At 44.9% G+C, this 25,503-nt stretch overlaps 1 protein-coding gene across 4 annotated transcripts in view; it reads left to right on the plus strand.

Annotated features, from left to right (window-relative positions):
- The window catches only part of SLC15A2 (solute carrier family 15 member 2), a 273,407-nt gene that overhangs the window by 135,987 nt on the left and 111,917 nt on the right, over positions 1 to 25,503 (plus strand). For all 4 annotated transcript variants that reach the window (XM_029605210.1, XM_029605211.1, XM_029605212.1 and 1 more), the window contains 2 exons: positions 24,376 to 24,465; positions 24,598 to 24,642. In XM_029605210.1, coding sequence (XP_029461070.1) covers positions 24,376 to 24,465; positions 24,598 to 24,642 — 135 coding nt within the window. The remainder of the gene's footprint in view (positions 1 to 24,375; positions 24,466 to 24,597; positions 24,643 to 25,503) is intronic.

Genomic DNA, 25,503 nt, shown 5'->3' on the forward strand with positions numbered 1-25,503 from the left:
CCCAGAGGAGATTTGTAGAGTGGCAACGTGGAAGTCGCTCCACAGTTTTGCCAGACATTACCGTTTGGGTGTTCAGGCATCAGGAACAGGGGCATTCGGAGCAGGGGTACTGCGTGCGGGCCTCTCCGGATCCCATCCCAAATAAGTGAGGCTCTGGTACATCCGAGGAGTCTGGACCGATCCGGGTACGTACAGGGAAAGGAAAATTAATTTCTTACCTGATAATTTTCGTTCCTGTAGACCCATGGATCAGTCCAGAGTCCCATCCTATTTCGGATCTTAACAGAATTTGGAGAGTCCACGCTATTGTTTTCCTGAGTTGTTTTTTTTTCTTGCAGACCAGTTGAGTTCTACTGAATACCTTGGGTGCTGATCCCATTTGGGAGATTCATGATCCGGTTACAAGTTGTTAGGTTATTGTATATAGTTAGTTTGGGTTTTTTGGAATCCATTCTGCTTTGACATTAAGTAATACTGCCAGATTGTAGGTGGCACCATCCTAGATAAGGTGGAGTTTTGTTGCTAAACTTCTGTCTCCATCTGCTAGAGGGGGGCAAAACCAGGAGTCTGGACTGATCCGTGGTACTACAGGAACGAAATTATCAGGTAAGAAATTAATTTTCCTTTCAACCAATCAGAATAATCAGTTGCCTCATGTGTTTCCCCTACCCCTACCCCCTCCCTCTAATCTCTTAGACTGCTCTGTGCACTGGGACAATAATGATACATTTCAGTGCAGACTCTGCCAACATTTTTCCCATTGCATGATTTTTTATATCAAATAGTTTTCATTAATTTTCATGAATGAAATCAAAGAACACTTGAGAATGCCCCTGCCACCAGGGCTGGAAGAAGCTCTAGGGCACCAACCATTAGGAGGCGCGAGCCATATGGGGCCGTGAGCGGTGGCACCACTTGCGGCCCCATATGGCTTGCACCCCCTAATGGAGGTGGTGGCGCGACTGGGGGGGAGGGTAGCACAACGGGGTGAGAGTGGCGCAATGGGGGGGGGGGGGGGCAGGTGCATGGCAGAAGGCGCTTAGGGCACCTAATCCCCTTGCACCAGCCCTGCCTGCCACTTAACAATGTGCATGAGCTCATACAATTGAAGCATCATCGTCAACAGCAGAATGATAACAGAGCTCTTCAACGTACACGCGAGTACCTTCTGTCAGGTGACAAATTCAACAAATCCATCTCTTCTCCCCACTCTCTCCTCCCGCTCATCGTAGAGCTACAACAATAATGTCATACACTTAGCACATAAGCTTAAGAATATAACATTTTGTTCTTATCTGTACAACCATCGGCATATTGGCTTGCAGGTTGGCAGTACTATTCCAGCCCTATTGAAACACTGGAGTAATTCTCAGTTCACGATTGTCCCATCAAATCTCTGCCACAGTAAGAAACGCTTTTTATAAACTTCACATGTTAAAACGTCTCCGTCCTTTGCTATTTCCCCAATGCCTTCCGTACTCTTCTCCAATCCCTCATTCTCACAGGTATTGATTACTGCAACGCCCTCTATCTTGGTCTCCCTGACAATGCATTACGCCCATTACAGCTAATTCAAAACACAGCTGCACGCATCCTGACAGGCGCCTCCAGGAAAGAACACATATACCCAGTTCTACACTTGCTTCACTGGCTTCCGGTCAAATACAGAATACAATACAAAATCCTGTCTGTTATACATAACCTAATCTATAATGACTCCTCAACATGGCTATGCATGTTTCTTTATCAACCTAGCAGACTTTATCAACCTAGCAGGCTATGCATGTATTTATCAACCTAGCAGACAACTACACTCTTTACACAAAAATCTCCTTGAGGTACCATCCATCCGCCTTGCCAGACTAGACATCACACGACGACGCGCATTCTCTGTTGCAGGCCTCTCACTCTGGATTTCACTACTTGACCAGTTAAGGCAAATAGTATCACACAGAGAATTAAAAAAAAAAAAAAACAACTTAAAGACCTTCTTATTCTCCACAGCCTACAGCTCCCTCCCTGCTTCTCAATAGATTCCATCTCAACGATATTCACTGATCACCGATCCTCCTCCTCTGTCCCCTCCTCAGCTTTTTTCAATTTATATAATTATCTCTTTTTATTAAGACTTTTATTGTTGTGTTTTTATGTTTCAATTTTAAACTATGTATATTTTTACATGTAAACCGTTTTGATCGACCAATCTTGTTGTAAAAGTGGTATATAAACCCTTTTAAATAATTAAATGTAATCTTGTTACCCAATAAAGGACTTTGGAGCACGTAAACTCTTTCCTGCACAATCTTCCCAAAGACTCTATGTGATTCATAGTCAGGTCCGGCAGAAATCGGGTTCTACTCTTTTTAGGTATTTATTTATTTAGATTTATATTCCATTGTTCACACTTTTTTCAGCACTTCACAGCGGAGCACATTCAGGTACTGTAGGTAAGAACATAACATGCCATACTGGGTCAGACCAAGGATCCATTAAGCCCAGCATCCTGTTTCCAACAGTGGCCAATCCAGGCCATAAGAACCTGGCAAGTACCCAAAAAACTAAGTCTACTCCATGCTACTGATGCTAGTAATAGCAGTGGCTATTTTCTACGTCAGCTTAATTAATAGCAGGTAATGGACTTCTCCTCCAAGAGCTTATCTAATCCTTTTTTAAACACAGCTATACTAACTGCACTAACCACATCCTCTGGCAACAAATTCCAGAGTTTAATTGTGCATTGAGTAAAAAAGAACTTTCTTCGATTAGTTTTAAATGTGCCCCATGCTAACTTCATGGAGTGCCCCCTAGTCTTTCTATTATCCGAAAGAGTAAACAACCGATTCACATTAACCCGTTCTAGACCTCTCATGATTTTAATCACCTCTATCATATCCCCCCTCAGTCTCTTCTCCAAACTTAAAAGTCCTAACCTCTTTAGTCTTTCCTCACAGGGGAGCTGTTCCATCCCCTTTATCATTTTGGTTGCCCTTCTCTGTACCTTCTCCGTCGCAACTATATCTTTTTTGAGATGCGGCAACCAGAATTGTACATAGTATTCAAGGTGTGGTCTCACCATGGAGCGATACAGAGGCATTATGACATTTTCCGTTTTATTCAGCATTCCCTTTCTAATAATTCCCAACATTCTGTTTGCTTTTTTGACTGCCGCTGCACACTGTCCCGACAATTTCAATGTGTTATCCACTATGACACCTAGATCTCTTTCTTGGGTTGTAGCACCTAATATGGAACCCAACATCGTGTAATTATAGCATGGGTTATTTTTCTCTATAATCATCAGCTTGCACTTATCCACATTAAATTTCATCTGCCATTTGGATGTTGACTTTGTTCCATTAAACCATGTCTGTTGCAGCACCTGGCCGCGGCCGGCCAGTCCCCCCTACCTCCTGTGTTCTGCCGGCGCAATGGCCCTCCCTCTGCGGCAGGCCGCGAACGCTGGACCACGCGGCTCAAGTGGCGTCTTCCTCCCAGCCAGCGTCGGGACCTCCCCTGATGCGCACGCACGGGAGGCCCCGCCTCTTAAAGGGGCCGCGGCGGGAGAATCAACCGGCCCCAGAAGATGACATCTGACAAGAGGGGTATTTAAACCCCGCAGCTGCACTTTCACGTTGCCTTCGCAACAGTTCTATTCTGTTGCTACCTGGCTGTGTTCCTCTCGTGCCTCGGTGTTCCCACTGTGTCTCCGAAGTTCCTGCCTTCGTCCCTGTACCCAGTCCTCGGCTTGATCTCCAGGTTTGACCTCGGCTCGTGTCCTCGCCTCCGCTTGTCTGCTGCCAGTCCTGACCTTTGGCCTGTATCTTTGTTCCGCATCTACGCTGCCTGCCCCGGATCTTCTGCCTGGACTCCATTCCGCCTCCTCGTGGAGATCGGTTCCTGTCTCGCTGGGTGAAAGCTCTGAGTACCTGCTCCTCGGGGGCTCTCCTGCGTTCATAGGCTATCCGCTCCTTGAATGGCCGTCCTGCTTGATCCCTTGGAACCATTCCGCGTGATTTCTTCTCTTCACCAGTGCCATCTCCCAGAGTCGAGTTCCATTGAGTAGTCCCCTCGGCGGTCATCACCTCTCGCTCCGGCTAAAGGGTCCACAATCCTCAACAATGTCTTTCTATATGTTCAGTGATTTAGATATTTAGAACACTTTCCACTATTTTTCTGGCACTGAAGTCAGACTAACTGGTCTGTAGTTTCCCGGATCGCCTCTGGAGCCCTTTTTAAATATTGGGGTTACATTAGCCACCCTCCAGTATTCAGGTACAATGGATAATTTTAATGATAGGTTACAAATTTTTACTAATAGGTCTGAAATTTCATTTTTTAGTTCCTTCAGGACCCTGGGATGTATACCATCCGGTCTAGGTGATTTACTACTCTTCAGTTTGTCAATCAGGCCTACCACATCTTCTAGGTTCACCGTGATTTGGTTCAGTCCATCTGAATCATTACCCATGAAAATCTTCTCTGATACAGGTATCTCCCCAGCATCTTCTTCAGTAAACACTGAAGCAAAAAAATAATTTAATCTTTCCGCGATGGCATTATTTTCTCTAAATGCCCCTTTAACCCCTCGATCATCTAACGTTCCAACTGACTCCCTCACAGGCTTTCTGCTTCGGATATATTTTTAAAAGTTTTTACTGTGAGTTTTTGCCTCTACGGCCAACTTCTTTTCAAATTCTGTCTTAGCCTGTCTTATCAATTTCTTACATTTAACTTGCCAACGTTTATGCATTATCCTATTTTCTTCTGTTGGATCCTTCTTTCAATTTTTGAATGAAGATCTTTTGTATAAAATAGCTTCTTTCACCTCCCCTTTTATCCATGCCAGTGATCGTTTTGCCTTCTTTCCACCTTTCTTAATGTGTGGAATACATCTAGACTGTGCTTCTAGGATGGTATTTTTTAACAATGACCACGCCTCTTGCACACTTTTTACCTTTGTAGCTGCTCCTTTCATTTTTTTAAAAATATTTTTCTCATTTTATCAAAATTTCCCTTTTGAAAGTTTAGCACGAGAGCCGTGGATTTGCTTAGTGTCCCCCTTCCAGTCATTAATTCAAATTTGATCGTATTATGATCACTATTGCCAAGCGGCCCCACCACCGTTACCTCTCTCACGAAATCCTGTGCTCCACTGAGAATTAGATCTAGAATTGCTCCCTCTCTTGTCTGTTCCTGAACCAATTGCTCCATAAAGCTGTCATTTATTCCATCCAGGAACTTTATCTCTCTAGCAAGTCCCGATGTTACATTTACCCAGTCAATATTGGGGTAATTGAAATCTAAACAAACCAAAGCAAGGTGCTGCACTACAGAATAATCCAAATCACAAAAGTGCAGAGCATAGAACTTTTAGTCCTGATCAAAGGAAATTCCAATCATTTTATGAGAAAACAAATTCTAAATTTTATTGCGGCAACTCCACTGCATAATGTTAACACAGCAAGCAATTTTCAAGGTGCCCCAACACGGACCCGTGTTTCGCTGGAGGCTGCATCGGGGGGACCAACAGGGATTCAATCAATCTGCAATATTAGAATAATTAAAGGTCAGGACAACAAACAATGGACTAAAGCCGATATGGAGTTTAAAACAGAAAAATAAACATACCTTGGTGCAGTGTTCATAAGCTGGCAGGGAGTGCATTTACCCTTAGTCCAACCAGGTATTTTAAAGGCAGAATTTAGGCGCCAAAATGCAGGTGAACAAATCACCTTTCTCGCGGGAACCAATCATCATTATGCAGTGGAGTTGCCGCAATAAAATTTAGAATTTGTTTTCTCATAAAATGATTGGAATTTCCTTTGATCAGGACTAAAAGTTCTATGCTCTGCACTTTTGTGATTTGGATTATTCTGTAGTGCAGCACCTTGCTTTGGTTTGTTTGGATTTTCCCGCTGTTTTCAGTTACACTGATGTAGAATTCAATGCGGTCCTGACGGACACCTCCTTCTTCTCTGATTCTCCACCTGTGGACATACCTACAGTGACCTGGCCTGATGTCATAAATCTCCAAAAGCGCTTTACCCGTGCTGAATTGCACGCAGCAACCTTAATCAAGTATTGCAGGGTCCGCCGTATCCCAAGAGGCTTACGCATTCAAAAAGAGCCGCGCTTACACACTGAGAACTCAGCCTTTCTTACGCGCTGGACCCAAATTTTAAATAAATGCTCGTTTGATTTGATGGTGCTGATCATCGAAACCACAAAACAGACACAAATAGCTTTACAAGAAGAACTTACAAATAATCTGGACATTATTAAGAGCTCTACTGTAGCAGAAGAATTTGACCAACAACATCGTGAATTTCAGGACAATCTTTCGAAGTTTAAGACTGAATTAAAAACCGGGAAATACAAAAAGTTTTTGCGAGACGAGAACGATTACCGGTCGGGTTTTGTTTATCAATGGCTGTCAAAATCCCGTCAAACTTATCCGAAGAAAGTGTCATTCGCCCACGATTCATCAGGCGATTCATCGGGGGAAGAAGGCAACCAACAGCGCCTCAGAGATCAACCTGTTGCCTCAACTACGTCAGATTTACCTGCTTCTTCACGTTATGCTTCAGTTACTGCTTCTTTTTTGGACTCAGGCCACAAACCTCCAGATTCGATTCAACCGCCACGGGCGGAGTACACCACTCGGTCCTGCACTCGAGGCAACACTCAGACCCAACGACCAACCAGAGCTACCCGGACTCCGGTGGATCCTTGGCAGTAGAACCCACTGCAGTGTTTAATTTATCTTCTCATAACTTATCAGACATTGAATTAGGAATTTTGCGTAAAGGTTTGTCCTTTGTCCCCACAGAAAAATGTAATACATTTGATTTACAAGTACATTTACAGCGGTTTTACAGGGCATTACGGTTAAAATCTTTTTTTGCTGAATTTCCACCTAGCCGCGATGAATCCCTGGTTTATGTCAAATCACGCTGGACCCCTCCTGGTCCGATTGATCCACTTATTTTGGCCTTTGAGAAATTAGTGAACCAAGATGTAAGGACTCTCGTCTCAGCTCATCATTTCACTTACTTCAATTTATCTAAGGTTGAGGCACGGGCTATAAAGAGCTTTGAAGCTGATTCCAACATTGTAATAAAACCCGCAGACAAGGGGGGTGGGATTGTCATACAGAATAAGGTACAGTATGACACTGAGATATATCGGCAATTGAGTGACACCACTTTTTATTGCCCTCTCCCTGATGACCCCACTATTTATTTAAGATCATTGATTGAACCTGTAGTTCAACAAGCTTTAGATATGAAAATGTTGACATCTCGTGAAAGAAAATTTTTGTTAATAGAGCATCCCCTCATTCCTGTTCTATATACTCTTCCAAAGATTCACAAAGATATAGAGAACCCACCTGGTCGCCCAATAGTGGCCGGGATTGGTTCTTTACTTGAGCCACTTTCGAAATTTGTTGACCTTTTTTTAAAACCATTGGTCCCCTTAATTAAATCATATATTCGTGACTCTTCTCACTTTATTTCTATTTTGGATTCATTGCCTCCCCCATCGGATCAATTCTTTTTTGTTACATTGGATATAGTATCTCTATATTCTAACATCCCGCAGGCTGAAGCTCTACGAGTCATTGAAGAAGCCCTGGACTCTCGTCCTGCCCCTTGCCGTATTTCTACATCTTTCATTTTGAAACTTGCTGAAATTGCCCTTACTAAAAACTTTTTTTGTTTTGAGGGTAAGTTCTACCAACAAGTCAAAGGCACAGCAATGGGGGCCACTATGGCCCCTAGTCTTGCGTGCCTGTATGTGGCTAAATTCGAAGAGATTCATATTTACCCTTCACACTGGTTCACACATATAGCATTATGGGTACGTTTTATAGATGACATTTTTATCATTTGGCAGGGCACTGATGTCCAATTTCTAATGTTTGTAGATTGGCTAAACTCACTCAATCAACACCTCCAGTTTAATTTTGCTATAGACGCGTCATCTATTGCTTTTTTGGATATTTTGGTTTTTGTTCAAGATAATATTTTTCACACCACTATTTTTCGGAAAACAACAGATAGGAACACCTTATTAGCTTTTGATAGTTGCCATCCAAGAAATCTCCGTAAGAATATTCCAACTGGTCAGTTTTTAAGATTACGGCGTCTTTGTTCCACTCGTGAAGAATTTTTAAAACAGGCACAAATTATGTCCTCTCGTTTTTTGGCTAGAGGTTACCCTATAACAGTTATTCGGAAAGCTTTTAAACGTGCATTATATGTGAACCGGGATTTACTTTTTTTACCTCAGTCCTCTTCATCAGAGCCCTCTAATAATTGTATACTTCCCTTTTCCCCTTTAAGTCGGGAGGTGACTAAAATTGTCCGTACACATTGGCATTCTTTGTCCTTACACCAAATGTTCCAGGGTACCCTTCGGTTCACCTTTCGTAGAGGGCGTAATTTAAGGGATAGACTGGTACATGCATATCAAGGGAGGGTTGATGTGACCTCCTCTGGAGATTTTTTACATCGTCCGTGTGGTCACTGTACAGCGTGCCCCCATACAGAGACTCTCTTATTCTTCCAACACCCCATTACTCACAGAATCTTTCATCTCAAATCTAACTCTGACTGTACATCACAGGGTGTCATTTATGTGATTAAGTGTCCTTGTCCCTTACTCTATGTCGGGAAAACCTCACGAAAAATTAAAACCCGAATTTTTGAACACTGTTCAAATATTCGCACGTCTCGTGAACAAGAACCTTGGTAGCACACTGGATAAGTTCCTCGCATACCATTGCTGATCTTTGGTTTGCCGTAATTGAGGTGGTTTCGAAACCAACCCGGGGTGGTAATTATTTAGAATTTTTGGGACGACAAGAACAAAAATGGATTTTTACGTTGGACACTGTGTCTCCCAAAGGATTAAATCGGGAGATTGAATGGCATCTGTTTTCCTAATCTGATAACTATTTCTTACATTGGTTTGTCCATCTGTGTACCTATATGGCGCGCATGCCTCTTGGGAACCGATGATTGGTTCCCGCGAGAAAGGTGATTTGTTCACCTGCATTTTGGCGCCTAAATTCTGCCTTTAAAATACCTGGTTGGACTAAGGGTAAATGCACTCCCTGCCACCTTATGAACACTGCACCAAGGTATGTTTATTTTTCTGTTTTAAACTCCATATCGGCTGTAGTCCATTGTTTGTTGTCCTGATCTTTAATTATTCTAATATTGCAGATTGATTGAATCCCTGTTGGTCCCCCCGATGCAGCCTCCGGCGAAACACGGGTCTGTGTTGGGGCACCTTGAAAATTGCTTGCTGTGTTAACATTATGCAGTGGAGTTGCCGCAATAAAATTTAGAATTTGTTTTCTCATAAAATGATTGGAATTTCCTTTGATCAGGTCTAAAAGTTCTATGCTCTGCACTTTGGTAATTGAAATCTCCCATTATTAATGCACTACAAATTTGGTTAGCTTCCCTAATTTCTCTTAGCATTTCACCATCAGTCTCACCATATTGATGGTAGCATACTCCAATCACTATAGTCTTCCCCAACAGACAAGGGATTTCTACCCATAAAGTTTCCCTATCCCCAGATGGCTTACAATCTTAAGGGGGTCATTTATCAAAATGCGATAAGGCGTTTTCGCATGTGTTAAGGGCTTATCGCATGCGAAAATGTGTTTAACGCATGCGATAGCACCATATCGTATGGTGTCATGTAAATTCAGAAAATAGGAGGAGTTAGGGGTGTAGAGTGGGCTGGATTAGCCTGTCTGCGAAGAGCTATCGCACAGCTGTAACGCCAATTTTAACTACACCTCTTTGAATTGTGATAGCTGCTGTGACCATGCGATAAGGTTTCATTGCCTTCTGTGATGTCTCCTTGAAGGGCTGAGAGAGAGAGAGAGAGAGAGACTGGCCATAATGTCATCCCCAGAGGTAGGTATTTGTATCCCTATGGTAGGCCCACCTAGTAACTCAAGATGGGGTTTAGGTATGAGTTTGGGGGTTAGGGGCCACTTTGACATTCTATGTGACATGTACGAACAGAACAGTGGTCTCTTGTGAAGATCTGATGGACCTCAGAGTGAGGAAACTCACTCCAAGATGAGATTTGTGCAGTGTTCTCTCAACCTAGCTTGATGGACTCTCTACCTGGGTACATCAAGCTAGATGTACCGGCAGCGCGGCTCTCCCCAGGCAGAACACAGATAGTTCTTTATTAGATTGGAAGTAGAACCACCAGAGGTGGCAGTAGTGAGCTGATGTGCTCGGCAGGGCTAAAGTCCTTCAGATACTGGAATAGCGATCTCTGAGTTGCTGAGCTGTAGAGAGAGACTATAGGTAGTGAGTAGACAGGGTATGCTGGATACATAACCAGTAGTGGATGATACACTCACAATGGTAGATGTCTGTAAGGTCCTCTTATGCAACAGAGAGTCTTCAGTATTCAGGAACAGGAGCCACAGGCGAGTACTGGTTCCTGTAAGCAGTCTGAAATAGTAATTCACAATAACTGTGTATGAGATGGCTTCTGGAATAGAAGAGAGTTGAGAAGAGTCGAGGAACATAAGAACATAAGAAAATGCCATACTGGGTCAGACCAAGGGTCCATCAAGCCCAGCATCCTGTTTCCAACAGTGGCCAATCCAGGCCATAAGAACCTGGCAAGTACCCAAAAACTAAGTCTATTCCATGTTACCATTGCTAATGGCAGTGGCTATTCTCTAAGTGAACTTAATAGCAGGTTAATGGACTTCTCCTCCAAGAATTTATCCAATCCTTTTTTAAACACAGCTATACTAACTGCACTAACCACATCCTCTGGCAACAAATTCCAGAGTTTAATTGTGCGTTGAGTAAAAAAGAACTTTCTCCGATTAGTTTTAAATGTGCCCCAAGCTAACTTCATGGAGTGCCCCCTAGTCTTTCTACTATCCAAAAGAGTAAATAACCGATTCACAGCTACCCGTTCTAGACCTCTCATGATTTTAAACACCTCTATCATATCCCCCCTCAGTCGTCTCTTCTCCAAGCTGAAAAGTCCTAACCTCTTTAGTCTTTCCTCATAGGGGAGTTGTTCCATTCCCCTTATCATTTTGGTAGCCCTTCTCTGTACCTTCTCCATCTCAATTATATCTTTTTTGAGATGCCCTCATGGAGCGAGTACCGGTTCCTATCTGCAATCTGTAATAGCAATCCATAAGATATAGGCATGCGATATCTTCTGAGAAAGAAGAGAGTTTGTGAAGGGTTTTAGGAACATGGGCCCTCGAGGAGCGAGTACCGGTTCCTATCTGCAGTCTGCAATAACTCACGATCTCTGTACCTGCGATAACGTCTTAGATAGAAAGGAGTCTTTGGGATTAGGAGCGTAGGGCCTTGTGGAGAGAGTACCGGTTCCTATCTGAATAGAACTCAGTGTTCAAGTCTGCGATCGCTTCCAGGCAATAGGAGTCTTCTGAGTCTTCAGGAAGGTAGGCCCTCATGGAGCAAGTACCAGACTCCATCCTGTATCTGAAATCAAGAAGAGAGAGAACGGGGCCCCCGAGGAGCAGGTACCCCTAGGTAAGTTTGTAGAGGCAGAGCAGCGGAGAAAGATTCCTCCTTGCTAACTCGATTCGTAGTTGCAAGCAAAAACCTTTTATGTTGGAAGCAGATAACGTCACTACGGGGGGACACCCCCGAGGTTCGCGCCCTTGCCGGTACAAGTCTGGAGCGTGCGCCCTTACGTCATCAGGAACATGGTGGATCCGTAGCGTCAAGCCAGCCTGGGGACTCCGGGACTCAGATGCAGAGAGAAGCCGCGGCAGCATCTGTCCGTCAGAGCTGAAGGGATTCGCCACAAAGGTAGAGAGGGTGGAGTGAGGGCAAGAATAAGCACGAAAACAACATGTAGTAGGCCAGATTGACAAACTAAAGAGTAGCAAATCACCTGGACCGGATGGTATGCTTCCTACGGTACTAAAGGAACTAAAAAATGAAATTTCTGATCTATTAGTTAAAATTTGTAACTTATCAATAAAATCATCCATTGTACCTGAAGACTGGAGGGTGACCAATGTAAACCCAATATTTAAAAAGGGCTCCAGGAGTGATCCGGGTAACTATAGACCAGTGAGCCTGACTTCAGTGCCGGGAAAAATAGTAGAAACTATTCTAAAGATCAAAATCGTAGAGCATATAGAAAGACATGGTTTAATGGAACACAGTCAACATGGATTTACCCAAGGGAAGTCTTGCTTAACAAATCTGCTTCATTTTTTTGAAGGGGTTAATAAACATGTGGATAAAGGTGAACCAGTAGATGTAGTGTATTTGGATTTTCAGAAGGCGTTTGACAAAGTCCCTCATGAGAGGCTTCTAAGAAAACTAAAAAGTCATGGGATAGGAAGTGATGTCCTTTTGTGGATTACAAACTGGTTAAAAGACAAGAAACAGAGAGTAGGATTAAATGGTCAATTTTCTCAGTGGAAAAGGGTAAACAGTGGAGTGCCTCAGGGATCTGTACTTGGACCGGTGCTTTTCAATATATATATATATATATATGATCTGGAAAGGAATACGACGATTGAGGTTATCAAATTTGCAGACGATACAAAATTATTCAGAGTAGTTAAATCACAAGTGGATTGTGATACATTACAGGAGGACCTTGCAAGACTGGAAGATTGTGAGGAATGAAAACAAGGATTAGCCGAAGGTCCTCAAAAAATATTTATTAGAAAATAATAATCTGTGAGGATCTTCAGCTAATCCTTGTTTTCATTCCTCACGGCTTTGTTAGATCGACTTCCTTCTTGTTTCTTAAGAATGGAAGATTTGGCATCCAAATGGCAGATGAAATTTAATGTGGACATGCGCAAGGTGTTGCATATAGGGAAAAATAACCCTTGCTGTAGTTACACAATGTTAGGTTCCATATTAGGAAAAAGATCTAGGCATCATAGTGGATAATACTTTAAAATCGTCGGCTCAGTGTGCTGCAGCAGTCAAAAAATCAAACAGAATGTTAGGAATTATTAGAAAGGGAATGGTTAATAAAACGGAAAATGTCATAATACCTCTGTATCGCTCCATGGTGAGACTGCACCTTGAATATTGTGTACAATTTTGGTTGCCGCATCTCAAAAAAGATATAGTTGCGATGGAGAAGGTATAGAGAAGGGCAACCAAAATGATAAAGGGGATGGAACAGCTCCCCTGTGAGGAAAGGCTGAAGAGGTTAGGGCTGTTCAGCTTGGAGAAGAGACGGCTGAGGGGGGATATGATAGAGGTCTTTAAGATCATAAGAGGTCTTGCATGAGTAGATGTGAATCTGTTATTTACACTTTCGGATAATAGAAGGACTAGGGGGCATTCCATGAAGTTAGCAAGTAGCACATTTAAGACTAATCGGAGAAAATTCTTTTTCACTCAGTGCACAATTAAGCTCTGCAATTTGTTGCCAGAAGATGTGGTTAGTGTAGTTAGTGCAGCTGTGTTCAAAAAAGGTTTGGATAAGTTCTTGGAGGAGAAGTCCATTAACTGCTATTAATCAAGTTTACTTAAGGAATAGACACTGCTATTAATTGCATCAGTAGCATGGGATCTTCTTGGTGTTTGGATAATTGCCAGGTTCTTGTGGCCTGGTTTGGCCTCTGTTGGAAACAGGATGCTGGGCTTGATGGACCCTTGGTCTGACCCAGCATGGCAATTTCTTATGTCCTTATGTTCTTAATGAATGGGAGCCAGTCAGTGGGGGGGGTCTGTGTGTGAGAATAGGGGTGTGTTTGTGTGTGTGTGTGTGAGAATCAATGGGTTCCTACATCGGGGTATGTGTGTGTGAACATGAGAACAAATGGAAGTAGAAGGTGGGCGAGCAATGTGAGAATGAATGGGAGCCTGCCTGAGATTGTGTGTGAATGAATGGGAGCTTGCCTAAGTGTGTGTGTGTGTGAGGGAGCCAGTGAAAGTGAGTGCATGTCTATGTGTATGTGTATGTGAGAGAGCCACTGAGAGAATGCATGTGTGTGTGTATGCGAGGGAGCCAGTGAGTGTGAGTAAATGTGTGTGTATGTGAGAGTGCGTGCATGTGCGTGTGTGTGTGTCAGGGAGCCAGTGAGAGCAAGGTTTTGTATGTGTGTGTATGAGGGAGCCAGTGAAAATGAGTGCATGTGTGTGTGAGGAAGCCAATGAGAGTGAGTGCAAGTATGTATGTGTATCTGTGAGGGAGCCAGTTAGGAATGAGATCCTATGTCTGTATGAGAGAATCTGGAGGAGTAAGTGTTTGTTTGTGTGTGTGTATGTGATGGGAGGATGTGGGGAGAGTGAGGGTCTGAGAACCTGTGCATGAATATGTGTGTGTGTGAGAGAGAATTAACATGTAAGTGTGTGTGTGAAATAGAGAGGATAAAGTTTATGTGCCCCCCTAATCTTCAACAATCTCAGAGTGACTGGAAATCGAGTTCCCAGGTATGGACAGCAGGGATTTTTTAAAATCCTTATTAGTTTTGATTATAGGGTGTTATTTGAGTGTCTGCTATTTTGAAATATTTTATTGCTGGTCCTAATTTGTGATCCTTTATCCTGTATTTGATGAGGGTCTGTGCTCTGCGCATGTGACCAAGGTGAGAGATTCTGCTAGCGTGTAGTGTCTGTGTAGGGATCTATAGCAATCGGGTTTGTTTTGTTTCTCCAGTATGTGGTGAATTGGTATTCTAGGACCCAGTGTAATATTTACAGTGCTGCTTTTTTATAGCTAGAGTTCTTATTGTTTGAGTCCTTGGCGTTATTACTATTAGCTCATGATAGGTTTGCTGTATAGATTTTGAGTGTCTTTGTTGCGGGGTTTTGTGTTAATTCACAACGTATCTGGCAGTGGAAGGTGTCTGTGCTGCTCTTACTGTGAGGTGACACCAGATTTTGAAAATATATTTTCGTATGATGAGCTGTAAGGGAAACATCCAAGCTCCATTGTTGGGAGAATTTCTGTGGATGCACAGTGAGTTACAGAACTGGGGGAGCAGGGTTTATATTAAGGGAACCATCCAAGCTGCATTGTTGAGGGAATTTCGGTGGACGCACAGTGAGTTACAGAACTGGAGGAGCAGGGTTTATATTAAGGGAACCATCCAAGCCTCATTGTTGGGGGAATTTCGGTGGACACACAGTGAATTACAGAACTGGAGGTGCAGTGTTTATATTAAGGGAACCATCCAAGCTGCATTGTTGAGGGAATTTCAGTGCACGCACAGTGAGTTACAGAACTGGAGGTGCAGGGTTTATATTAAGGGAAACATCCAAGCTGCATTGTTGAGGGAATTTCAGTGCATGCACAGTGAGTTACAGAACTGGAGGTGCAAGGTTTATATTAAGGGAACCATCCAAGCTGCATTGTTAGGGGAATTTCAGTGCACGCACAGTGAGTTACAGAACTGGAGGTGCAGGATTTATATTAAGGGAATCATCCAAGCTGCATTGTTGGGGGAATTTCTGTGGATGCACAGTGAGTTACAGAACTGGAGGTGCAGGATTTATATTAAGGGAAACATCCAAGCTGCATTGTTGAGGGAATTTCGGTGGACGCACAGTGAGTTACAGAACTGGAGGGGCAGGGTTTATATTAAGGGAACCATCCAAGCTGCATTGTTGAGGGAATTTCGGTGGATGCACAGTGAGTTACAGAACTGAAGGGGCAGGGTTTATATTAAGGGAATCATCCAAGCTGCATTGTTAGGGGAATTTCAGTGCACGCACAGTGAGTTACAGAACTGGAGGTGCAGGGTTTATATTAAGGGAAACATCCAAGCTGCATTGTTAGGGGAATTTCAGTGCACGCACAGTGCGTTACAGAACTGAAGGGGCAGGGTTTATATTGTCATTTTGTCCCTTCCTGTAAACTTTCCAGACCTCACTCTCACAGCCAAACAGAATTGCTGAAATGAGGCTACCAAATAATTTTAACAGTGGTTTTACTAGAAGAGTGAAACTGGCCAGCTTTTTAAAAATTACGCAGAAGTACTTTGGGACTTTTCTTATTGATACATTTTTAAACTCAGTTGTAAGGCAGGGGCCATGCTAAGGAAATGGGTGTGATGTGTGGAAATGTCACTTTGGCTTGCCCTCCCCCAAATTCTTCTAGCTAGAGATGCCACTGATTTTCTGTGACCTGTAGCATTAAGGGGAGGTGCTGAAGAGGTGCACAAATGCCTTGGCCCCTGGGTGCTGGAGGCCCTAGGTATGCCACTGCTGCAAACGCTACCTCTGCTGCATACCCAGTCCCAGCTGGCCTGGGGTATGGAAGGCCCATCTCAGAGATCGAACCAGGGTCTTTCCTCCTGACTGCACACAGCACCGCCACTGAGCCAGCAGGCCGGAGAACATACATGTATTACCTTTCTCTGTCTGGGTAAAACCAGCGTTGAAGACTCTGGGAGGCAGAGTAAATATCCTGTGTATTAACTTATATTGTATTTCCCATAGTGGAAAGTGCTCTTATTCTTTTTTTTTTGACTTTGTGGAACCCTCTACTAATTTCAACCCCTCCTTCTGCATTCCACTTGTTTGCGAGGTTCTGAAATGTTGTTATCACTTGATCATCACCCAACTATTTATAAGATTGAGAAATTGGGAGGCCAGTGGGCTGCACTAGATTGTCTGTATATATTAAAGTAAAGGCATTTCTGTTTTGGCACAAGATTGATTCCAAATAACCTCAGACCTGGAGAAAAGCCCAGAACTCTTTGTTTTATACAGAATACTGATCTTTCAGCTCTTAAAAGGAACATAGATATTTCCTATCTGGTGACAGCAATGTCTTTACTAGTCTATTCCATTGATGGCCAATGTTTATAAATCTCTAATGTCAGTCAGAGTTTAAAATCGGTGTTTCCACAAACAGAAACACAGAAAAGTACAGGTATAATCCTAGACCTCATCTTACCAAGGCCCATGCCTAATGGATTGATTTCATCAGACACTTCTAAATGGCAAATTCATAAGCTGTTTTATAATAAACTAGCGGTCCCCGGCCACGCGTTGCAGTGGCAGAGTCAGGTTCTTTACCCTCCCTCCCCCTTCCCCTTGCTCATTTACCTCGGTCACTCATCCTCCTCCCCCTTGGTCACTCAGCCCCCCTTCCCTCCCCTGTCCCCACTCCAACTCTCTCCCCTCACACTCACCTCTTCCCTCATTCTCCCTCCCTCCCCTGACACTCACCTCCCCCCTCATTCTCCCTCCCCTCACTGTCACCTTCCCCCGCCTACTGCCTCCCCTTCAGATCAGAAAACCTTTGTCTTTCTATTTCTGTGGGAACCCCCCCACCCCAAACCCCCCCCCCCATTCCCAACCCTTTAAATCAAATAATAACCCCCCACCCTCCTGCCACCTCCCAAGACCTGGGAAATTAAAATTGTTGGTGCTACATGTGGTCTGTCCCTGGGCGTCTGTGCGCCTTATGTAGCCAAATAGGGGAGTGCCTAACCAAATTTGCACTTCCAAATTTGTTTTGTGGTCTGGGGAGGGCTATTTTGGTGCGTTCCCGAGATCGTGCAAGTTTAGTATTTGTGTGTGAACCTCCCCCTTCCCCCAAAAAACAACCCTATGAGAAAAGTTCTCTTAAACTAACCACCCCACACTCTCCTGCCCCCCCTCCCCCAGCCCTGCGAAAATCTTGCCCCCCCAGAGTTGCTGAATGAATGAAACCTGCCCCCCCTCATGACCCCTCCCCAAGATGTTCGCAATAAATTTATTACCACCCCCCACCCTCCAGACCCCCCGAGACCTGATAAAAATGTCTGTTGGTGGAGCAGGCGTTCAGGAGCGGTCCGGGAGCGATGTATTGGCGTTGGTCCGTCGGCTGCGAGCACTGAAACCGGTTCTGACGGCCCTTTGCCCTTACTATGTCAGTTGGGTGGAGCAATGGCAGCGGTAGGTCCTCTGACATAGTAAGGGCAAAGGTCCGCCGGCTGCCAGTCCTGAAAATGGCGTCGAGGGGCCCTTGACCTTACTATGTCACATGGGCTACTGCCACCATTGGTGTCCCCGAGTGGCATAGTAAGGGAAAGGGCCATCGGCGCCATGTTGAGTGCTGGCAGCCGATGGCCGTAGTGTAGGAGATGTGTCCCGGACCGGTCCTGGCCCCCCGCTGGAGCCTCCCGGACTTCTGTCAAGTTTTGTGTGTGTTGTGAGGGCCTGGGAAGTAAATAAATTTGGCATGTGTGTGGGGGGTGTGAGGAGGATGGTTTTGTGTGTGTTGGGAGGCTGTGGGAAGTAAATCAATTTGGAATGTGTGTGGGGGGTGTGAGGAGGGGTGGTGGGTGTATTTTATCTGTAAAGGAAATAGTTATCTTCCGGCAAAAAAAGTGCGCGAATGTGTTAAAATGGAAGTGAAACGTGGACCTGGACTGGCAAAATGATTAGTGTAGCGTGTGTTAGTGTAAGGTGTAACAGATGGCGCTTACATCCAGCAGATGTCGCTGTTTTCTCGAAAAAATTTTTAAACCTATTTTACCTGTCACAGGTGTGACATATCTGTAATGTAAGTACAGAAGAACCTTCCTTATATAACAAGAAGGGAGGCGATCTATGAAAGCCGTAACGGTGTAAACAAAAGAGATAGATGCCAAATGTCCTTTAAAAGTGTTTATTACGGTGGAGACGTGTTAAAATGCCCGACTCTGGCCGAGTTTTGCCACTCCTCAAGTGGCTGCCTCAGGGGCTTACTGTTCAAAACTCGAATATATATTGTTCATAAACCAGTCTAATCTGAAGTACATTACTGGTTGATGAAGTATCCACAGTGGATGCGTATCATTTTCGCCGTGACCGGAACGTTCTGTCTCCACTCTTACATCTAGCTTGATGTTACCCAGGTAGAGAGTCCATCAAGCTAGGTTGAGAGAACATTGCACAAATCTCATCTTTGGGTGAGTTTCCTCACTCCGAAGGTCATCAAATCTTCACAAGAATGCACTGTTCTGTTCATACGTCGCACTCTGAATGTCAACGAGGCCCCTAACCCCTTCACTAATACCTAAACCTCACCTCGAGTAGCTAGGTGGGCCTCATATAGAGGTATAAATACCTACTTAGTATGAGGGCCTTACAGCTAGGCACTCTCTCTCACTCGCTCTCTCTCTCTCTCAAAATATTGCAAAGTATGATAAAGCCATATCACATGGCTTAATGAACAAGGTGTAGTTTAAAGCTGTGCAAAGCCAGCCCACTGGGCCCGAAATCCTGCCCCAAACTCCTCCCCTTTTCCTAATTTGCATCGCATCGTGCTTATGGAGTTTTCGCATGTGTTAAAAGTGTGATTTCCTGTCTTCTTCCCTCTCATAGTAAAAAAAAAAAGAGATTGTGGTTTACATAAAAAGCAATTAAATCATTTACAATTGGTTCGGAGCACAGCAGCCTGAATTTGGATGAAGCTAAATTACAGGATCATAGCACCTTGGCCTTGATGAATTACACCGTTTGTCAATTGCCATTAGAATTGATTTTAAAATTATGATGATTTTTAAAGTCGTTTCTATGGCTCTGTGCTTTTATGGAATACATTATAATGGTAAGTCCTGCGGAGAGCTTTGCACTGTCTACAGGATCCACTTTTAGTCACCCCTGCTGTCTGAGATATGAAATATATGGATGTGCAAAGGAAAGCTTTCTCATGGCATGGTCCTGATTTGTGAATTCAGCTCCACGATTTATGCAATTAAACAGATTACTCAGTATTCAGGAGAAACTGTAAAGCATGGCTGTTTGCAGGAGCCTTGAAGAAATGAGGCTATGGATTTCCATCTATGTATTTCTCTATATGACTTAATGTTACGCGTGCCCCTTGTGGAATTATCGCTTTGTGCGGTTTTATCTGAGCCTGCTCCAGTTTTAGAGGGGCCACTCCTTGGAGAGCACTGGGACTGGCAGCATCTCTCTTTCCAGCATACTGCCTTAGAGGATCCCAGCTCCCTGCAGAGCATCTGGAGGCTCCAGGGAGGGAAAGGCCAGCTGTTTTATTGAGACCCCCCTTCCTGAGGCATGGGGCAAACCATCCTTCTGTGTGTACCATGATAGCGAAATCTCAGAAGGGTGAGCAGCTGTTGTGTCCGTCGGTGCCCGATGCCCTCTCTCTGCCCTCCCTATCACTTTGGCGCCTCCCTCTTCATCCGCGGGAAGATTGGCTGCTGCGGCGTCCTCTTGCCGAGGTCCTCCGGCGTCCCCGGACCGGCTCCACGCTGCAAACCGCCATGTTCCTGGAAGGCCTAGGGGCGCGTGCGCGGCGCGGCCCCGACTGAAGTACCGACAAAGACAATACACTAACCAGTGAATGTTCTTCAATATATCATGACGAAGATGATACAACTCCTAACGAACTAACTTCTATATCTCAAGACTCACTTATCTTCGATTCAGAAGATGAAATAGAACTCAAGATCACAGAGATTCTGGATGTTCGTAAGAGAGGCAAGACTGGCTGCTGTGGCGTCCTCTTGCCGAGGTCCTCCGGTGTCCCCGGACCGGCTCCACGCTGCAAACCGCCATGTTTCCTGGAAGGCCTAGGGGCACGCGCGCAGCGCGGTCCTGACTGAAGTACCGGCAATGGCGCGAACCTCGGGGGCGTCCTCCGAAGATGATGTCACCAATGACAGATATTTAAGGTCTCAGAATTTGCTAACAGATTGAGTTAGCAAGGATGGGTTTCGCTACCTGAGCTACTCTGCCTCCTCGAACTTACCAGGGGTACCCGCTCCTCGGGGGCCTCGCTCTCTTCTTTGTTTTTCAGGTTACAGTCTGGAACCGGTACTCGCTCCTCGAGGGCCTATGTTCCCAGACTTGTTGCTGAATTCTCTTCTGCTTGGAAATCTTCACTACCAAACTACTTCAGTGAGTTACCATCGCTCTCTCAGAGCTTTCCCTGGAACAGGTACTCGCTCCTCGAGGGCCTATACTTTCCAGCTCCTGGGCTTCTATGAGTCATTGTGTGATTGTTGCCATCTGGTTCGGTACATGAACTCTCTGCATACCCTGCCTACTCACTATATTTCAGTTTCTCTCCAGCGCAGCCTCCAGGGATCGCTGTTCCAATATCTGAGGGACTGCAGCCTAGCCGGGCATTCCAGCTCACTACTGCCACCTCTGGTGGTTCAGTATTCTGTTAATAAAAGAACTAGTGTGTGTCTGTCTCCATACTCTGAGCCTGACCGGTGGTTCCTCTCTGGATCTTCCCCCGGGGGCGTGGTCATCTGCCACTGGTCCAAGGATCCACCCACAAAAACCTTCAGACTGCTGACTCCCAAGCAGTCTGTCCACACCGAAGATAACAGATTGCTAACTCCGCAACAACGAAGATAACAGCAGCATTGCCTGAGGTTTGACTATAAAATTGCTTCAGATGATAATAACAACTGCTGGTGTGCTGTCGGTTTGGGATTTTATTGAATTCAACATACTACTTCATAACTGGAACCTGCACGTTCTGTGTGGTTTATGTGTAAGAAAATAAACGAGGCGGTTGGACTCAAAGTGAGTGAATCCCGGGACTTTATTTGGAGTCGCAGGAGAGCATGGAGGGTGCAGGAACTGGTAAATAAGGTACAAGCAAAGTCTATCCCCTTGGAGAAATCCTGCTGATTTTGAGAGACAGTGTATTACGCGTGCCGTCCGCAGCAGACCCGCAGCATGGCCCCCTCACCTCTCTGCAGTAACTCCAGCACCTGGTTTCTCGTCTCTGGTGGCGGTGGGCCGCCAGCTCCGTCCTCGGCCTCCTCTGGTGCCTCCGGCACAGCTGCAGTCCCTGGCATTCCCGGTCTAGCCACCACGTCCATTGCTCCACGTCAGGCCTCTCCGCGTGGACTGCGGAGAGATGCTGCTACTCGGCGCTGCTCCCCTCTCCAGGGGTGCGCACGCACATCACTAATGCTTAAGTAGGGCCCACGGCGGGAACCGAGCTGCGGCCCCGGATGATGACGTCAGCGGAGCACCGGTACTTAAGCCCGGGCTCCAGTCCCTAGCTGTGCCTTTGCCACAGGTCTCCTCGCTGGTCGAGTACTCATTGCCTCCTGAGAGATTTGTCTCACTCTCGCGTTCCTGTTCCTCAATGATCCTGGTTAATGACTCCTTGTTCCTACGTTCCTGCTCTTCACCTTTCCTCAGATTACCTACATGGACTTTGTCTCTGCTTCGCCTGACCACACCGCGGACTCTCTCCAAGCCCGGACCTCTGCTTCGCCTGACCGCGCCATTGCTTCTCTCCAGACCCAGACCTCAGCATCGTTGACTACGCTTGATCATCTCTGTGATCAGAACTCAGCCTTGCTTGCCACTGCCTCCAGATTGCTGCCAGCCCTGAATCAAGCCTAATCCTCGAATCCTTTTCAGCCTACTTCCTGGACTTGGTCTACTCAGGCTTCGGCCTGCTCTTGCTCGGGCACCCCCTGACTGCCTTCGTTCCTTTGGTGCCCGAGTCTCCAGGACACTACCTCGTCCAGAGTAAGACTGTACCATCTTTCACCTGCTGTCTCTGGGCTGATCTCGATCTCCCCATCAACCACATACAGAGGCCCACCTAAGTCCAGCCGGCCCCGGCACCCAAAGGCTCAACCCGCGGGGAATGAGGGCTGGTATTGGTGAAGCTCCAGCTGGCCTCTGTTCATCAGCCCACTCTGCCTGCCGACGGTGTGCATCAACCCCACCTCGGCCCAAGGGTCCACCTCCGGCACAACAGGGTGCAAACGCCATGGTCTCGGCAGAGCCACGTGCCCTCCAGGCCATTCCTGGCCTGGCATCCAAAGTACAAGAACAGCAGCAGTTTCTTGAGGCACTGGCCTTCTCCACTGAGCGTCTCCACGCCCAGCTTGACGCCCTCACCAGCAATCCCGTTCCAGTACCGGCTCCTCCTCATCCACAGTCATCATCTCCTATGCCTCGAGCCTTCTTGGCCCTACCAGCGCCCCAGCACTTCAATGGTGACTCCAAGCTCTGCAGAGGGCTCATCAACCAATGCTATATGCAGTTCGCTCTGCAGCCTTCCATCTTCCAGGACGAATTAACCAAGGTCACCTTTATCTTGTCTCGTCTCGAAGGGAAGGCGCTGGCCTGGGCCTCTCCCCTGTGGGAACGATCATGTTTTTATTATGTATTAATTATACATTATTCTTTGCTTTTATATGCTTATCATGTATTTCTGTAATTTTATCCCTATTTATGTTATTATGTGTTAAGCATCTGTTATATGCCACCTAGAGCCTTTATTAGAATTAGGGGTGGGTAGTGAGGGGGTAGGGGTAGGTTATTCTCTTACAAAAATTAATGAGGGTACATGCTGCCATGAATTCTGATGCTATGTACTTACCGATTCTTATGGCCCGATCCATGTTCGTGTATTTTTTTGATTGTATTCCTGAACTGTCTATTGGTGGACGCTGTTCCTTTGTTCTTAATAAAAAATATTTTGACAAAAAAAAAAAAGAATTAGGCAACTAAAAATGTAAGCAAATAAAGGCATCACTAAGTCACCTTGAGGCCGATGTACTAAAGTGCGCAGAACTGCACCTGCGATTTTAGTTTTGGCATGCACTATTTTGCTATGGAGATTTCTATGCAAATAAGACTCACAGCAAAATCACACACAGTTTTTCTACGGAATTCTTAGCAAAAACCTTAATTAATTTATAAAATAAAGTTTACGAAGCCTTTTATATGCATTGTTTAGCTATGTGTTTATTGCTTTGCAGACTTTTGCATTGCATCGCTCATCAACCATGAATTTGCATTAAATTTCACAAACATTAAACTTACGCATGAAAAATAACTATTGGTGGAGCTGATACCTAAATTGTGTGCACTTTCCTTTTAAACATGTATTGTTAGCAGGGCCAGAGTTCTGACTGGTGCCCATAGGCAGAGAGCCACATTGAGTGCCTCTGAAACTGTGCTGCCCTAAAGCAAGCAGGCACAGGCTCCTCTTTTACCTGGATAGTTGGCGCTTTCAAAATGTGACACCCTAGGCAGTTGCCAGTATTGCCTGTGCGTAATCCGGCCCCCGACTATTAGCTATTTTAGCATGTAAAGCAGCCTTTGCTCAGTTCTGAGAACGTAAGTGCATGGACCTGGTGGGGGCAGGGGGGAACGCTCTGGCCGTTGACATGATTCTCCATATACTGCTCTATGTCAGTGAAGCACTGAGATACTCTAGGCAGCTGGGATCTTGAATATCAGTCTCTTTAACCTGCATCTGACATGCAAGTGCCTTGACGTGCTTTCTGATTACGATGTGCCCCACATTATGAAACAAAATTGTTAGTACTGTTACAACAAATGGGTGCACATCGGATTTCAGGTCTCTAAGATAACATTGCCTCTGTTCCTAAATACTTGATTTCCTTTCTTTTGACAGAATCAGGTTATTAATGAAGTCAAAATGGTGACAAGAGTGCTATTTCTGTATATTCCACTGCCGATGTTCTGGGCTCTCTTTGATCAACAGGTAATTAATGAAAAATTTGGTCACTGGCCAAACTGCTGTATGACCTCTGAGGTGTTCCCAATTGAAGTGAAGTACTCCAGGGCTGAATGGAAAGTCACAGAGTTATTCACAATAATGTATTTCTTTATTTAGGGTTCTCGGTGGACTTTACAAGCTACCAGAATGAATCCTGACTTTGTAAGTAGACACAAGTTCACACCTTCACTTTTCTATGAGAAAATGCATAGCCTCCAGCTGACAAGTCACAGCGTTTTTCATGCTGTGAGCATATATGTTTGCTTTGCCTTTCAAGCTGTTAAGTGGCTCTGTTTTATCAGGATGGGTTGGCCAAGTCCTGGCTTTTTACCACATTGCATGCAAGGACATCTCGTTTTGATTTCCCTTAGAAAAGCAGAACTGCAAGCCCATGCACGTGATGGGGTAAGATCAGGAAATCTGAAATGTGGAGACTAGTGTCTGAAAAGTGCGGAGATGCTGGTAATAGTTTCAAATGATAACATCAATGGGAAAATAGCTTGGAAGTCAGATGACCAAAGGAACGACAGGCACTGAAACCTGCAAAATGCAAATAGAAAAAACAATTCAGGAGTATTATGTTACTATATGGCGATGACGCAGAATGCGACCGCATTTAACAGAACACCGATAGATCCTGTTCGGTGTCAGTCAATTTGGTGTTAATGTCTAAAGGTGAGCAATCTAGCGTTGCTCCAAACATAAAAGCTGATACGTCAGGTCTCCCCCACACCAACGAGGCTGTACTTGGTCAATCACACAGCACCTTAACTGAGAGAAAGTGTGTCGATGTTCGTAAAATGAGAACTGAGAGGGGTCTTAGCCCATTGGTGTTTCAGGCAGCTTTTGTGTTCTGTTGTTCCAACGCATGAGGTCTGCACGGTTTTCCCAACATAGAATTGCTCACATGGGCAATGACTAATCTACATGACGCCTGAAGATTAACAGTGCATGTGATGTCTCAAATGTATAGTCAATGAGATGTGCAAAATCAATGATTGTACATCTATTGAAATGTTGCTG

Source organism: Rhinatrema bivittatum, chromosome 6, assembly GCF_901001135.1.
Source record: "Rhinatrema bivittatum chromosome 6, aRhiBiv1.1, whole genome shotgun sequence".
Classification (NCBI taxonomy): domain Eukaryota; kingdom Metazoa; phylum Chordata; class Amphibia; order Gymnophiona; family Rhinatrematidae; genus Rhinatrema; species Rhinatrema bivittatum.